At 37.6% G+C, this 18,112-nt stretch overlaps 1 protein-coding gene across 1 annotated transcript in view; it reads left to right on the top strand.

Moving 5' to 3' along the window:
* LOC128657846 (pecanex-like protein 2) overlaps positions 1-18,112 on the top strand; it is a 629,457-nt gene that overhangs the window by 419,632 nt on the left and 191,713 nt on the right. Inside the window, 1 exon segment of the mRNA XM_053712268.1 lies at positions 10,851-10,909. Within this exon segment, the coding sequence (XP_053568243.1) occupies positions 10,851-10,909 (59 nt within the window).

Here is an 18,112-nt window from a genome sequence, read left to right as displayed (position 1 = left end):
TGCGCTAGGCTGTGCCCACCTTGCCTTTCTATGGTTACCATCTCCTTCCTAGACAGTTTTTAGATAGAAAATAAGTTAGAAAATATGGTGTAGAGGCAATACATCTAACGACGGCTCTGAGCCATCGCAGAGTTTCCACCTTGGTTCAATAAAAAGTTTCCACCTTGGTTCAATAAAAAGTTTTGCAGAGATATATAAATAACACGATTAATTTATGCTCATTAAGATTAATTACCCACAGCTATAAAGCTGTGAGTAATTAATCTTAATGAGCATAAATTAATCGTGTTATTTATATATCTCTGCAAAACTTTTTATTTGATCATAGACTTTGTAACGAAAATTATATGTTCAAACTCTTAAAAAATATTCTCTTTACCAACAAGGTCAAAATTAACAATTAAAATTATTTAATATAGCTTTATAATACACAAACAATAATACTTTTCACATCACATTCATACTCTCATTCATAAAACCCTTTTTAAAATTGGCTATACATAAATTGCCTAACTAGTATTTTCAATTTTATGGTATTGCCTGAAAAACAATGTAGTTATACAATCAACACAGTTTATAATGTATACACGGAAAGGTCCCAGTATTTACTCCAAGTCTCGCGGAGTAAGCGTTTGGCAACGGCTAATAATAGGCTTTTCTGACAATGGTTTTAAATTTGTATTCACTCTGAGTCTTTTATATTCGAAGCGATTCTTTTAAACAGTCGGGTTACAGTCATTAATCTAATCCACAAGCCTTAGAGCATACGGAGAGATATTCAGTTGTAATTTGATATAATAGGCTGTACCGTATAAGTGTTACCTTAAACTTGAATAATCCGTGCAGATTTCACCAAGTGTTCAGTATTTCTACGCGTTTCACCCCACTTATACCAGGGCTTTCTCAAAAATGATTTATGTAAAATAAAAATAGCTCTCCAACTTACTTCATTTCTTGTTTTTTAATCTGCAAGACAAGACTTATTTACAATTTAAATTATATTACAGAATATACAGAATAGGGATGGGTGAATGTGTTTATATTCGAATTCGAATGTTAGAACGAATGCTATTGTAGAAATTCAATTTTCATAATCGAATGTTGATAAGAACGAATGTTCTTAAAAATTCTATAATCGAATGCTATTTACAGTTTTCAAATGTCACTTTCAAAATTCGAAATTTTGAATGTAACATTCGATTTAATAAATATTATTCAGAAGTTCAATAGTTCAAGTAGTAGGGAATTTAGTAAATTGATACATAATAGATACAAATATATCAATTTGAATGTTTCTATTTTGAATATTGCATAATTCGAATATTAACTTTAAAGAAAGCATTAGAAATACTATTACAAATATATAAATTCAAATTTTTAGAATTAGAATATTACATAATTTGAATCAAATTATTAGAAAATTTGAATTTAATATTACATTTAAAGAAAGCATTAGACATACTATTACATTAAACGAATGTTAGAATGTTGTACAAACATTTGAAACAAACGAACGTATTAAAATTCGTTTCATTTTTTGAATGTTGAGAAACATTTGCCCATCCCTAAGACAGAATATTAGAGGGGCATTGAAGTGAGCAAACAGTTGGATGCACTTGGAGAGCGCCAAATGGAAATATTTATACATTTAAAACTAAATGTGTTTTTGAGGTAGACAATGTATGTATTAAAGATATTTACCTGAGGATCCTAAAAAATTACCCACACAAAAATGAATGTTTCATTAGCGCAGCTGGTTCTACAAATTCAGCCCCAGCACCCACTAATATACCAGAGTTTTAGGATTGCTTGGTAATAAAAATGTTTCTATGTATCTACCTAAAGCAGAATGTTTTACAAGACTTTGTTTTTGTAACAATAGAGGTTCATGTATTAGCATAAAACCAACATTTTCAGTTTATTAACAGCCAATGAGCAGTGGCGTTTCAGGATTCAGGTGTACACAATCATGCTCTTCCTGACATTAAATTTCAACAGCTTTTGCATCAATGTTTTTCATGCAAAAATTATTTTAACCTTGTTTAACTAATGCTTGTTAATGTGTATAATAGAAACATTTTGAGTACCAAGTCCCTTTAACCCCTTGAGTGCTAACGACGGCTCTGAGCCATCGCAGAGTTTCCCACTCAGGTGATAACGACAGCTCAGAGCCGTAGCTAGCACTCTCCCACCTTGAGGGAGATCTGGGGGCTCCCACCCGCTCCTTCCCCGGCGATCGGGCCTGTATAGTGACAAGCATCGCCGGGGCTTCACGTTTTGTGCGGTGACGTCACTCTCAATGACGTGATGACGTCATTGAGCAACTTTATTTAAAAATTACAATATGTATAGGGAAAGGGGGTATGCTGCTTAGAAGCCTGTATCTCAGGCATCTAAGCAGCTACAGACCCCCAATTGGAAAGGTAATCACCTAACCTTTCCAAGGGTGTAAGTCTTAAGGATCTGAAAAAAAAAAGTTAAAAAAATATATATTTCAAAAAATAAAAAAAAACTTAAATCAGCTTAGCACCCAGGTGGGAAAGTGCTTAGCACTCAAATGGTTAAACACAATTAGTAAGCAGAAAGTGATATCACATGCGCCTTAGTTCAGACATGAGGTACAGGTGATCTAATCATCTGCTCAAAGATTAGAGATATGTGAGCAACTTATTATATCACCTTGGACCAAAGTTCAGGTGTCTGACCAGCTGATTATATCACTTGTGCCTTGGTTCAGAAATGTTTAGCAACTCATTAGATCACCTGTGCCTAAGTTCATACATGTGAGCAGCTAATTAGATCACATATGCTGTAATTCTAGCCAGATATTGAATTCTGGTTACTGCAGTTTAAGAATTCTAGTATAGAGGAATCAAACCAGGACTCCCAAGCTTTATTACTGTACTAAATTTCTGGCCTAACTATGGGCTAGATTAATCTAGCCAATAGTTAGGGCAGAAATTTAGTTCAACTGTCACATAATACAGGGGGGCCTGCAAATTTAAGTACATTTTGAAAACTGTCATAAAAAAAATCTATTCCTTATATAATATTCAGAGTATTGCTATTCCATTATCATTTTATTATGCACTTATCTGCTTAATTTAGTGGTCCTTTAAGTCTAAATATAACTTAAAACCTTTATTTACATCGCATTTTCATGTGTTTTGCTATGCAACTAGAAAACACTAATAGTTTACTTAAAGGGACACTAAACCCAATTTCTCTTGTAAGGTATATCCAGTCCACGGATCATCCATTACTTGTGGGATATTCTCATTTCCAACAGGAAGTTGCAAGAGGACACCCACAGCAGAGCTGTCTATATAGCTCCTCCCCTAACTGCCATATCCAGTCATTCTCTTGCAACTCTCAACAAGCATGGAGGTAGTAAGAGAGAAAGTGGTGAAATGTAGCTGTTATTTTGCTTCAATCAAAAGTTTATTATTTTTAAATGGTACCGGAGTTGTACTATTTTGTTCCAGGCAGAAAAATAGAAGAATCTGCCTGTGATTTCTATGATCTTAGCAGGTTGTAACTAAGATCCATTGCTGTTCTCACACATGACTGAAGAGAGAGATAACTTCAGCGGGGGAATGGCGTGCAGGTTTATCCTGCTATGAGGTATGTGCAGTTAAGATTTTTTCTAGAAGATGTGAAATACTAGAAAATGCTGCTGATACCAAATTTATGTAAGGTAAGCCTGAATACAGTGATTTAATAGCAACTGGTATCATGCTTACTTTCTGAGGTAATACTCTTTTATATTTACAAAATAAAACGTTTGCTGGCATGTTTAAACGTTTTTATATATACTTTGGTGATAAAACTTTATTGGGGCCTAATTTTTTCCACATGGCTGGCTTAAATTTGCCTAGAAACAGTTTCCTGAGGCTTTCCACTGTGTTACTATGAGTGGGAGGGGCCTAATTTAGCGCTTTTTTGCGCAGTAACTTTTACAGACTGAGACATCCAGCTTCCTCCAGGAGTCCCCTGAATGCTATAGGACATCTCTAAAGGGCTCTTAGGCTTTCCAAAATCGTTTGTTGGGGAAGGTAGGCCCACAGCAAAGCTGTGGCAGTTGGTGTGACTGTTAAAAAACGTTTATATAATTTTTTTTATCTGTTTTTTTAACTAAGGGGTTAATCATCCATTTGCAAGTGGGTGCAATGCTCTGTTAGCTTATTATACACACTGTAAAAACTTTGTTTGATTTACTGCCTTTTTTCACTGTTTTTCAAATTCTGACAAAATTTGTTTCTCTTAAAGGCACAGTACCATTTCTTATATTTGCTTGTTAACTTGATTTAAAGTGTTTTCCAAGCTTGCTAGTCGCATTGCTAGTCTGTACAAACATGTCTGACATAGAGGAAACTCCTTGTTCATTATGTTTAAAAGCCATGGTGGAACACCCTCTTAGAATATGTACTGATTTCACTTTAAGCAATAAAGATCATATTCTGTCTTTAAAAAATTTATCACCAGAGGAATCTGACGAAGGGGAAGTTATGCCAACTAACTCTCCCCACGTGTCAGCTCCTTTGACTCCCGCTCAAGGGACTCACGCTCAAATGGTGCCAAGTACATCCAGGGCGCCCATAGCGTTTACTTTACAAGACATGGCGGCAGTCATGGATAATACACTTTAAAGTGAGAGAGGGTGGGGGTAGGGCAAAGTATATTATAACAAGAGATTCAGTGGTTAAGGGCAGATAGCCCAATTTGAGTTTTATAATCTCCTAACCACAGAGACCTCCTGCCACAGATTTAAAGTTAAGGGCAGGATACAACTAATAAATAATTGTAAATAGGCTTACAAGTAGGAGTAGGTAACTTAAATCTGTGAGGAAAATTTCCACCAATGCCCCAGCTGAATCAAGGCTAAATAGTTTTAATTAGAAAAAAATGTTTTTCTCCATTCACACACTAAAGTTTATTAAATCAAAATTTAACCACACATACATTTAGCAGAAGCTAAAGATTTAAAAACACTCCACCTAAGTTGAACTAGGATTTTTAAATTAATCTGAAATCAGTATCACTGGTATCTAGCAGCAAAAGTTGTAGTTGTAAGCTAAGCCCTTACAATCCGAGGGCTAGTTTTAATTTTAATTTTTACAAATTATTAAAGCTGCATTGTACCAGACCAACGAAGGTGAGCAAATTAAAAGAAAAGGGAAAGACAAAGCTTATCCCCAGGACCCCAGGGGTCCTGGGATAAGCTTTGTCTTTCCCTTTTCTTTTAATTTGCTCACCTTCGTTGGTCTGGTACAATGCAGCTTTAATAATTTGTAAAAATTTAAAATTAAAACTAGCCCTCGGATTGTAAGGGCTTAGCTTACAACTACAACTTTTGCTGCTAGATACCAGTGATACTGATTTCAGATTAATTTAAAAATCCTAGTTCAACTTAGGTGGAGTGTTTTTAAATCTTTAGCTTCTGCTAAATGTATGTGTGGTTAAATTTTGATTTAATGAACTTTAGTGTGTGAATGGAGAAAAACATTTTTTTCTAATTAAAACTATTTAGCCTTGATTCAGCTGGGGCATTGGTGGAAATTTTCCTCACAGATTTAAGTTACCTACTCCTACTTGTAAGCCTATTTACAATTATTTATTAGATGGATAATACACTGTCAGCGGTATTAGCCAGACTACCTGAATTTAGAGGAAAGTGAGATAGCTCTGGACTTAGACAAAATACAGAGCATACTGACGCTTTAAAAGCTATGTCTGATACTGCCTCACAATATGCAGAAGCTGAAGAAGGAGAGCTTCTTTCTGTGGGTGATGTTTCTGACTCAGGGAAGATGATGCAACCTGATTCTGATATTTCTACATTTAAATTTAAGCTTGAACACCTCCGCTTGTTACTCAGGGAGGTTTTAGCTGCTCTGAATGACTGTGATACAATTGCAGTGCCAGAGAAATTGTGTAGACTGGATAAATACTATGCAGTGCCGGTGTGCAACTGATGTTTTTCCAATACCTAAAAGGTTTACAGAAATTATTACTAAGGAATGGGATAGACCAGGTGTGCCGTTCTCTCCCCCTCCTATTTTTAGAAAAATGTTTCCTATAGACGCCACCACACGGGACTTATGGCAGACAGTTCCTAAGGTGGAGGGACAGTTGTGCTTTCTTAGATCCAATGGATAAAAAGTTAGAGGGTTACCTTAAGAAAATGTTTATTCAACAAGGTTTTATCCTACAGCCCCTTGCATGCATTGCTCCTGTCACTGCTGCTGCAGCATTCTGGTTTGAGTCTCTGGAAGAGGCTTTACAGGTAGCGACTCCATTGGATGACATACTTGACAAGCTTAGAGCACTTAAGCTAGCCAATTCTTTTGTTTCTGGTGCCATTGTTCATTTGACTAAACTAACGGCTAAGAATTCTGGTTTTGCTATCCAGGCGTGCAGAGCGCTATGGCTTAAATCATGGTCAGCTGACGTTACTTCAAAGTCTAAGCTGCTTAACATTCCCTTCAAGGGGCAGACCCTATTCGGGCCTGGTTTGAAGGAGATTATTGCTGATATCACTGGAGGAAAAGTTCATGCCCTTCCTCAGAATAGGTCCAAATCAAGGGCCAAACAGTCTAATTTTCGTGCCTTTCGAAACTTCAAGGCAAGTGCAGCATCAACTTCCTCTAATGCAAATCAAGAGGGAACTTTTGCTCAGTCCAAGACGGTCTGGAGACCTAACCAGACCTGGAACAAAGGTAAGCAGGCCAAAAAGCCTGCTGCTGCCTCTAAGACAGTATGAAGGAACGGCCCCCTATCCGGTAACGGATCTAGTAGGGGGCAGAATTTTGCTCTTCGCCCAGGCATGGGCAAGAGATGTCCAGGATCCCTGGGCGTGGAAAATTATATCCCAGGGATATCTTCTGGATTTCAAGGCCTCCCCCAAAAGGGAGATTTCACCTTTCACAATTATCTGTAAACCAGATAAAGAGAGAGGCATTCTTACACTGTGTACAAGACCTCCTAGTTATGGGAGTGATCCATCCAGTTCCAAAGGAGGAACAGGGACAGGGATTTTTCTCAAATCTGTTTGTGGTTCCCAAAAAAGAGGGAACCTTCAGACCAATTTTGGATCTAAAGATCTTAAACAAATTCCTCAGAGTTCCATCATTCAAATGGAGACTATTCGTACCATCCTACCTATGATCCAGGAGGGTCAATACATGACTACAGTGCATTTAAAGGATGCTTATCTTCACATTCCGATACACAAAGATCATCATCGGTTTCTCAGGTTTGCCTTCCTAGACAGGCATTACCAGTTTCTAGCTCTTCCCTTTGGGTTAGCTACAGGCCCAAGAATTTTTACGAAAGTTCTGGGGTCGCTTCTGGCGGTTCTAAGGCCACGGGGCATAGCAGTGGCCCCTTAATTAGACGACATCCTGATTCAGGCGTCAAATTTCCAAATTGCCAAGTCTCATACGGACATAGTGTTGGCATTTCTGAGGTCGCATTGGGTGGAAGGTGAATGAGGAAAAGAGTTCTCTATCCCCCCTCACAAGAGTTTCCTTCCTAGGGACTCTGATAGATTCTGTAGAAATGAAAATTTACCTGACGGAGTCCAGGTTATCAAAACTTCTAAATTCCTGCCGTGTTATTTATTCCATTCCTAGCCCTTCGGTGGCTCAGTGCATGGAAGTAATCTGCTTAATGATAGCAGGAATGGACATAGTGCCGTTTGCACGCCTACATCTCAGACCGCTGCAACTCTGCATGCTCAGTCAGTGGAATGGGGATTACACAGATTTGTCCCCTCTACTAAATCTGAATCAAGAGACCAGGGATTCTCTTCTCTGGTGACTATCTCGGGTCCATCTGTCCAAAGGTATGACCTTTCGCAGGCCAGATTGGACAATTGTAACAACAGATGCCAGCCTTCTAGGTTGGGGTGCAGTCTGGAACTCCCTGAAGGCTCAGGGATCGTGGACTCAGGAGGAGTCACTCCTTCCAATAAATATTCTGGAACTGAGAGCGATATTCAATGCTCTTCAGGCTTGGCCTCAGTTAGCAACTCTGAGGTTCATCAGATTTCAGTCGGACAACATCACGACTGTGGCTTACATCAACCATCAAGGGGGAACAAGGAGTTCCCTAGCGATGTTAGAAGTCTCAAGGATAATTCGCTGGGCAGAGATTCACTCTTGCCACCTATCAGCTATCCATATCCCAGGTGTAGAGAACTGGGAGGCAGATTTTCTAAGTCGACAGACTTTTTTCCGGGGGAGTGGGAGCCCCATCCAGAGGTGTTTGCTTATGTGTTTCCACCGTTTCCTCTGCTCCCTCGTCTGATTGCCAAGATCAAGCAGGAGAGAGCATCGGTGATCTTGATAGCGCCTGCGTGGCCACGCAGGACCTGGTATGCAGATCTAGTGGATATGTCATCCTTTCCACCTTGGACTCTGCCGTTAAGACAAGACCTTCTACTACAAGGTCCTTTCAATCATCCAAATCTAATTTCTCTGAGACTGACTGCCTGGAGATTGAATGCTTGATGTTATCAAAGCGTGGCTTCTCCGAGTCAGTCATTGATACCTTAATACAGACACGAAAGCCTGTCACCAGGAAAATTTACCATAAAATATGGCGTAAATATCTTTATTGGTGTGAATCCAAGTGTTACTCATGGAGTAAGGTCAGGATTCCCAGGATATTATCCTTTCTCCAAGAAGGTTTGGAAAAAGGATTGTCAGCTAGTTCCTTAAAGGGACAGATTTCTGCCCTGTCTATTCTTTTGCACAAGCGTCTGGCAGATGTTCCAGACATTCAGGCATTTTGTCAGGCTTTAGTTAGAATCAAGCCTGTTTTTAAACATGTTGCTCCGCCATGGAGCTTAAATCTGGTTCTTAAGGTTCTTCAAGGAGTTCCGTTTGAACCTCTTCATTCCATAGATATCAAACTTTTATCTTGGAAAGTTCTGTTTTTGGTAGCTATTTCCTCGGCTCGTAGAGTCTCAGAGTTATCGGCTTTACAATGTGATTCTCCTTATCTGATCTTCCATGCGGATAAGGTAGTCCTGCGTACCAAACCTGGGTTTTTACCTAAGGTGGTATCTAATAAGAATATCAATCAAGAGATTGTTGTTCCATCTTTGTGTCCTAATCCTTCTTCAAAGAAGGAACGTCTATTACACAATCTGGACGTGGTTCGTGCTTTAAAGTTTTACTTACAAGCTACTAAAGATTTTCGTCAAACATCTACTTTGTTTGTTGTCTACTCTGGACAGAGGAGAGGTCAAAAGGCTTCGGCAACCTCTCTTTCTTTTTGGCTAAGAAGCATAATCCGCTTAGCCTATGAGACTGCTGGCCAGCAGTCTCCAGAAAGGATTACAGCTCATTCTACTAGAGCTGTGGCTTCCACATTGGCCTTCAAAAATGAGGCTACTGTTGAACAGATTTGCAAGGCGGCGACTTGGTCTTTGCTTCATACTTTTTCAAAATTCTACAAATTTGATACTTTTGCTTCTTCGGAGTCTATTTTTGGGAGAAAGGTTTTACAGGCAGTGGTACCTTCCGTTTAAGTACCTGCCTTGTCCCTCCCTTCATCCGTGTACTTTAGCTTTGGTATTGGTATCCCACAAGTAATGGATGATCCGTGGACTGGATACACCTTATAAGAGAAAACATAATTTATACTTACCTGATAAATTTATTTCTCTTGTGGTGTATCCAGTCCACGGCCCGCCCTGTCATTTTAAGGCAGGTATTTTTTAATTTTAAACTACAGTCACCACTGCACCCTATGGTTTCTCCTTTCTCTGCTTGTTTTCGGTCGAATGACTGGATATGGCAGTTAGGGGAGGAGCTATATAGACAGCTCTGCTGTGGGTGTCCTCTTGCAACTTCCTGTTGGGAATGAGAATATCCCACAAGTACTGGATGATCCATGGACTGGATACACCACAAGATAAATAAATTTATCAGGTAAGCATAAATTATGTTTTTTTTTTTCTTTCGTGATTCAGAGAGAGCATGTAATTTTAAGCAACTTTCTAATTTATTCCTATTATCAAATTTTCTTCATTCTCTTGGTATCTTTATTTAACATGCAAGAATGTAAGTTTAGATGCCGGCCCATTTTTGGTGGATAACCTAGGTTATTCTTGCTGATTGGTGGATACATTCATCAATAAAAAAGTGAGTTATGTACCAAAAAAAGAAGCTTAGATGCCTTTTTTTCAAATAAAGATAGCAAGTGAACGTAGAAAAATTGATAATAGGAGTAAATTAGAAACTTGCTTAAAATTGCATGCTCTAGTTGAATCACAAAAGAAAAAAATTGGGTTCAGTGTCCCTTTAAGGTCTCAAAAAGCGCTAAATTCTACAGTGGTATTTTTAAATTAGCTCAAGCACAACACTTAATTTACAACTTGTAATATGAGTCCAATGAGCACACTAACGGGGGATCCATGTGCTATCTATTAAAGTGTAGGGCACACTAAAAATGTTTCAGTTGCATTAAGATGCTTTGGTTAAAATATTTAAAGGAACATGATACCTAAATTATAAACTACATGAAAGTGATGCAGCATAGCTGTAAAAATCTGACTAGAAAATATCACCTGAACATCTGTATGTAAAAAGAAGATATTTTACCTCAAAATGTTCTCAGTAGCCACATCTACAGGGGCTACAGAGCCCCATTTCACTTTACATTAGTATGTTCCTTTATTACATGTATGGATTTAAAATTATCCATGTGTAAACTATGGTTTGTGGTCTTTGGAAATAAGATTTTAACTAAATGGGTAAACATATTTGACTATTGTACAACATTACTGCGTTAAATTTGAAATGCTGTTTATAACTTTCATTTGTCTCTTGTATTCTTAGCACCAAGAGGGTTGACCACTCAAATACAAGACTTGTAAATCAGATTGAAAAAGACCCAGGTAAACAAAAGGAATGTTTTTTTTCCGTGAATAGCTTGATTTCAAGATGTATTTTAAAATGTATAACCATTTTGTAAATAAGTGTTTATGTACAAAATAATTGCCCTTTCAATTTTAGGCCATGTTCCCCTGTGACGTCTAGAGAAGTTGGTTGGGGCAGAATATTCTGCATTTCCATAACCTCAATAAGTTATTGTTTTCCATTATTTTAATACTAGAAATAGACATTCAGTAATGTGAATTTATTTATTTTAGAATCTAGTTAAAACATAGTTAAAGACCCCTTCATAAAATGTAATCAGAAATAAATCACTGAATGAAAGAAAACTATCAAGAAGTTAACTAGTGACAAACATTCACTGGACACTATTTTTATTACAATTTACTAATATGGCTCCAATTTGAGTAAACTATTGGCAAGATTACAAGAGAAAACTGGAACTGTGCTAGAATATTTAGCACGACATTAGACCTAGGACCTGATGATCTAAACTTTGCCAGATCAGACATGGTTTTTCATGCCGAGTCTTGCAGGAGCTATCCTGGTGGAATTATCATAAAAAAGGGTCAGTCCCTGCAACTGGTGAGATGTCTCCTATAGAAAGTAACGGAGCTTGCAAAGTTAGCAGGCAGTGAGCAGGGGGAGCACTTAATAAATTAAATCCTGCATCTAATATAAATCACATTACTCTACCTTCTGCATATAGCATCTTTAATTTGCCTATATGTTCATTTAAACTTATGTCATTACTTAATAAACATAAACATTTGAAATTTTCATGATAAATACAAGTAATTTCTTTTGTATAATGATGAGAGTCCATATGGTCCAAAAAATACAAAGAAAGATTGCTTTATTGGACTAGTGAGATACTGAGCAGGAAATAATAATAATAGCCCTCTAGAAGCAATTACAAAGATTAGAATATAAAAAATATTCCCTGCGCTACAGAGCTAAGTATCAAACAGGTCTGGAAACAAAATATATTGATACAATTTAATATTTATACACACACACAAAATTACTACCGGTAGTGTAAAATAACAGAGTACAAAAAAATAAACTAAAATTATCCAATGAACATTAAAAGCATCCGCAAAAATTAAAAGTCAGAGGTGATAAATTAATTAGTGATATATAGTATATATTTGTGGTGGAAAAATCCAAACCTCCGCTACTTTATAGCATGTAACTCACTAGTGCTGATAGAACACTTTGCTTTCCCCACCTCGGTTTGATGCCAATTACCTTGCAATCCGGCCGTTTGGCGGGTATACGGCTACAGCATACTTTTACCTGGGGATCCCACTACATCATCGGTAGGCAGCGGTCACGTGTTACCTCTTATCCAATATGCACTCTCCATTAATGCTATCTCCTTAGTGGGTAATTTCAAACCAATGTCAATAGTCTATTCTGTATACAGAGCGCTCTGTTTCCATATCAGGTTATCACATCCACATCTATGCGTTTCAGCCGGTCATCTTGATAAAGGCCCTGACAGGCTGAAACACGTAGATGTGGATGTGAAGAGAGAAGAAATTTCCAGCAAGCTGAATGATGCAGGGACATATAAATTCAGCCATAACTACACTCAGGCATTGTGGGAACATGTTCCTTAGCCTCCCCCTGTGAGATAACTGTATTTCCTCAGAATTTTGCTGCTCTACTTGTACAAGCACTGGATGGGCTCTCTACTGGATACTGCTGCAGTTTAGGGGCTGGTAAGTCGGTGGAGGGGTGCAACTGCAGGTTCCTGGGCTTTCAAAAATGATGCATCTTTGGGGCAGATTTTCAAAGCTGCAACATGGTCTTCTCTGCATACCTTTTCAAAATGTTACAGTTTTTGCTTCTTCACAAGCATCTTTTGGCAGGAAAGTCCTTCAGGTCCCAGTGTCTGATAAATCGGAACTGCCAAAATGTCTCACTCATTCATTAACATGGACTATCTGCTTGGGTATTAATCCCACATGTTATAGACCCTATGGACTATCATAATTATATGAAAAAATGTATGCTTACCGGATAGATAGTCCATAGGCCCCGGTAGTTTCTATTTTTTAGGGGGCAACAGTTTCAATTTGCATCTCTATAGACCCTGCTTTTGTCTTACCTATCCATCTGTTTCCTATCCTCTGCTTGGTTATGCATTAAACTGAGAAGAGATGGGAGGGGATTGAAACTCTTGTGGGGGTTCTTGGCCTCCTCCTAGTGGCGGGAATTATATCCCACATATAATGAAAAACAAAAAATTACAAAATGAGGCTGTTAAAAGAGCTGAATAAGTCCTAAAATATATCTGAAGAACCTACTTCTCTAAACATTATATTAAAACATCTAAAAGCACAGTTATGCTATTACTGAGTTACAAACAGCAGACCACCCACATCCTCTTTCTTGTAACTGGGACTGAAAACTCCAGGCCTGAGGCAGGATGCGAGAATTCTGCAAATAAAAATAGAATTTGCAAACTTGAAAATAAACATTACAAAATTAGCTTCCTAATGTCTGAGCTACTATACCCATCTTAACAGGTTTAAAATAACCATAACATAGCTTAAAGGGACATAATACTCATATGCTAAATCACTTGAAACTGATGCAGTATAACTGTAAAAAGCTGACAGGAAAATATCACCTGAGAATCTCTATGTAAAAAAGGAAGATATTTTACCTCACAATTTCCTCAGTAAGTTCTGTGTAAAAAGCTATACTCAACTGCAGCCCAGCTGCAGGTAAAAAAAATAAATGAAGAAATGAACAGCAGCCAATCAGCATCAACAGTGCTGAGGTCATGAACTCTTTTACTGTGATCTCATGAGATTTCACTTAACTCTCATGAGATGTCATTGTAAACTTCCTTAAGCTGAATACGGAAATAAGATGAGAGTGCACGTAAGATCACTCCTTCCGCTGTCCCGGGACAGACATACTAATTTGCTGCTTAGAAGTCCTTTACAATGGGATGTGGCTACTGAGAAACTTTTGAGGTAAAATATCTTTCTTTTTTACATAGAGATGTTCAGGTGTTATTTTCTAGTCCGCTTTTTACAGCTATGCTGCATCACTTTCAAGTGTTTAAACATTTGGGTATTATGGCCCTTTAAATGAAAAAGTATGACTTTGTAAAGTTCTGCAAGAATAAAACATTATAATACCATAAACTTTAGAGGAATAATATATTAAGCTTGTAAGCCACACCTCAGTAGCTAAATAACCCAGGCAACATAAAACATGGTTTCTTGTAGAAATAGATATCTTATTCAAAAGCTATAGAATACATTGCTTGTTTAAGAAAGCATGACTGAGACCACAGATTCTCCTATTTATTAGGCATTTAGATAAAACACCTTACTTTCACTGAAGAAAATGCTGCAAAATTGAAAAGTAAAATAACGATCTATGATTTATGTTACCTTCTGAAAAAAATTAAAACTCTTCTGTTTCATAGATAAAAGTACCTGAAAGTAATTTAAAACTTTATTCAAATGGCATAATTTTGAAGGCTATAAGGAGAAAAAAGTATACTTTCTCTCAGCAACACAAATTTGAATAAATAGCTTTTAAAAGATTATGATACAAATAATCCAAACTTAAACAAATAGGGTTACAAACCTATTGACTTTGTGTTTGACAATAGGTTACAGAAATCTTTCTGAACAACTGTTTAACCCCTTCCCGCCCTTATGACATTCTATGCCGTCCTAACCACACTGGGCTTTAAAGCTCTTAGGACGGCATAGAACATCACAGCTCTTCCTTAATGGGTTTGCAAACCGGAGCGTGCCTAGCATCATAGGCATTCCCCCCTGACTTGATTCTATCATTAAAACCACACAATTGCATGAAAGGAGCTGGACATTTGGGATACGAGTACACCCCTTATACCGTGGGGTAAGAAGCAGTAGAAGCAAGGAAGCCGTTCAAACACTCCTTGGTCCATCCCTAGCTCGAAAGGGGTCCGCAAAGCTGAACCGCCACCTAAGTGAAGCAAGCGGTTACAAACAGACCGTGAAGAACATTTGGAAACTACCCCAGTACTAGGGGTTTGTAGAGCTGAACCGCCACCTCATTGTAACAAGCGGTTACTAACAGACCACGGAGAAGAGGTGAGGACTACTACACAGAGAAGACGCTTAAAAATCAGAACCGCTATATTAGACCGGAAAAGACACACAGATTTGAGTGAGGAGAGGAGACACGGAAGGAGATCTGGTGAAACATCAAGCCAGGTCCTCTTTGGAAATTTTGGGGACGTCCCCTTGGTTACTCCCTCTATTAGTGTGTCCACACGGAACACTATCAGGTACTGTTGGGCCATTAAGCTGAAGAAAAACTGATGTATTGACTACAGCTAGTAGACAATATGAAGTTTTTAATAGCGAACTCTGGAGACACTAAAGAATTGCATTAAGGACTGCCAGTCACTATTTTAGTGAACATTAGCAACAATACAATATAGCTGCTTATACAATATTGTAGCCAACATACTACAGCTGCTTATATATCATTGCTACTATGGCTGCTCATATTTTGGAGCAGCATATACATTGTTGCTAATATTGCTCCCGACACTTTTATGCTACATACACATTATTGTTGCATATATGTACTGTATAACGTATGGGTAATTTGTGATTTCTATAAGAGCCCAATAATACCACATAGAGATATGTTCTTAGCCGACACTGGTGTCTAGTTCTCAAATAGTATTTAATACTGTATGTATTTATTAATTTTGAAAGTTACTTGGTTTTAACATATTGTCATTAAATTTATAATTTTTTATATATTGATATTATTGTGTTTTTTCTTATTAACAGGAGTATACAGGATATTGGTCTTATTTTTGGTAATATACAGTTTTTTATTTCAGTCGACACCTTCAATATACAGTTTTTAATTTCAATTGACACCTTTATAATAGACATAGCATTTGAAGTTATATTTGGGAACTAGCAATTTTTATTGCGCCACCTTATACCGCATCTACATAGCATGTATATGCCTATGCAGTAAGAACAGTAGCAAATACATAGCATGTATATGCCTATGCAGTAAGAAAACTAGCAAAGACATAGCATGTATATGCCTATGTAGTAAGAGCACTTGCAAAGACATAGGGGTCAATTTATCAGTGCTGTATTGAATCATGTCCGCCCGACATCGCTGTCGGCATTTAACATTGCACATGCATTTCTAGTGAAATGCTTGTGCAATTCCGCCCCCTGTTTACCAGCAGCCAATCAGCCACTAGCAGAGGGTTGTCAATCATCCCGATCGTATCGGAAGGTGGCAGACAAGTTGTTTTTTAACTTACGTTTCTGGCGAGCCAGAAACAAGGGGCGTATAAATCTTGTTAACTCTACCCCATAGGTTGTCATGTGATCATTTTATAGGTGTAGAAATCTGCCCAAGCCCTCTCTGGAGAGGGTTATATCACTTGGAAAGTATTTGTCTAGGAAGGCCAAGATAATCTGTTATTGAAGAAAGTTTACAGATAGTCATGTTACATAAATTGAAAAGGAGTTGGAACAAAATATACACTTTGATAATAAAATTCTCAAATAAATAGTTGAACATTTAAGACATTGATTATTCAGGTTAAACATTCTACTTTTGTTATGAATGAAAAAAGATTATATAAATAATAAGGAATATATTTGGCTTATAAGCCATTGTAACAGGGCTTGGTCAAACAAATGGTTGCATGATGTTGAGGAAAAAAGGTTTTAGTAATAAACTAGGTAAGAGATGTTTTAGATGTAGGAGAAACACTTATATCGGCTCAGTTAAGGAGGTTACCTTTTCAGATATGGAAAAGGAAAACACTGATGATGAAAATACCATCATAGGCTTTGATATTACATCCGCTAAGGAGTATTCTGGTTCTGAGGGTGATGACTTTAGATGTGGCAGACTAAGTTTTTGGGTCAAATAACGAATGGTCAAATCAAGGTCTCAGGTACAGGAAGTCTTATCATTTTACCAAAATGCTAGTTTTACAGGATTTGGAAGGTTGTCAACATTCAGTTGCAACTGCTAGTGATTCTTCAAATATATTATCAAAGGGGAAATGTAGGCCCAAATCAGATTGTTATCCTTTACAAAGCTGTGGTAAATAATTGGAATCATTTCATAAGAGGGTGCTTGAAGAGTTGACTGCTGTCTCAGAGTTTCTAAACCTAATTTGTCTTTTAAGGAAAGAATGGCTTAAAAAAAACAGTCAGCTAAGGGTTGGCCAAGTAATGTATGTTGAAAAAGCCAAGTGACAACTTAGTAACCCTGATACATATGAACTCCTTTTATCGTGATCCTAGTAGAGGATTTCAGAGAAGCCCTAAAACACTTTTGGATGATGGTTTAGAAATTGGCTTTATTGATAGATCTACATTTTAATTTCTATATTTCACCAATTCACTTCTACCATTATTCCACTACCTGCCTAAGATACACAAGTTATTTTTGAATTAGCTTTGAAGGGCTGTAGGTTTCTTTACTGTAGGAATTTGACCTTCAGTAATGTTATCTCTCCTAGCATGTTGAGAAGTCTCCCATCTCAGAGTTCTTGGTTAAGACATAATGGTACATGTGTGGCAAAAACAACTGTAGATTTTGTGATCACTTTTATGTCAACAAGAATTTTAAATCTACAGTGACAGTTAAAATCAATTATACTTGAGGGCTGTATAAATTGCAGAACACTTTTTGCTATCTATTTGATAGAATTCACAGCCTTTCTAAAACAATACATAGGTCAAACAACTACACATGTGGGAACCAGAATAAAAAATATGCATTATGTTACAGGTGACACTCCGTGCACAGCCCTTGCAGCACATTCCAACAAGTTTAGATGGCAAGCTCTTGAATATGTTATCATACATTCATGAGAGGGGATAGGAAAATGATTTTAAATAAATCATTGAGTTTAATATTCCAAAATGAAATTTAAACATTTAAAAATGAAATACAAAGGGGTCTATTTATCAAGCTCCGAATGGAGCTCGCCAGAAACACAAGTTATGAAGCAGCAATCTAAAGACCGCTGCTTCCTAACCTGTCCGCCTGCTCTGACATCTCCGAAAATCAACCCGATCCAATACGATCGGGTTAATTGACACCCCCTGCTGGTGGCCGATTGACCGTGAATCTGCGGGGGGTGGCGTTGCACCAGCAGTTCGGCATTTATCGATGTGCGG

Source organism: Bombina bombina, chromosome 4 (assembly GCF_027579735.1).
Source record: "Bombina bombina isolate aBomBom1 chromosome 4, aBomBom1.pri, whole genome shotgun sequence".
Lineage (NCBI taxonomy): Eukaryota > Metazoa > Chordata > Amphibia > Anura > Bombinatoridae > Bombina > Bombina bombina.
This window is presented reverse-complemented; position numbering and strand designations above follow the sequence as displayed.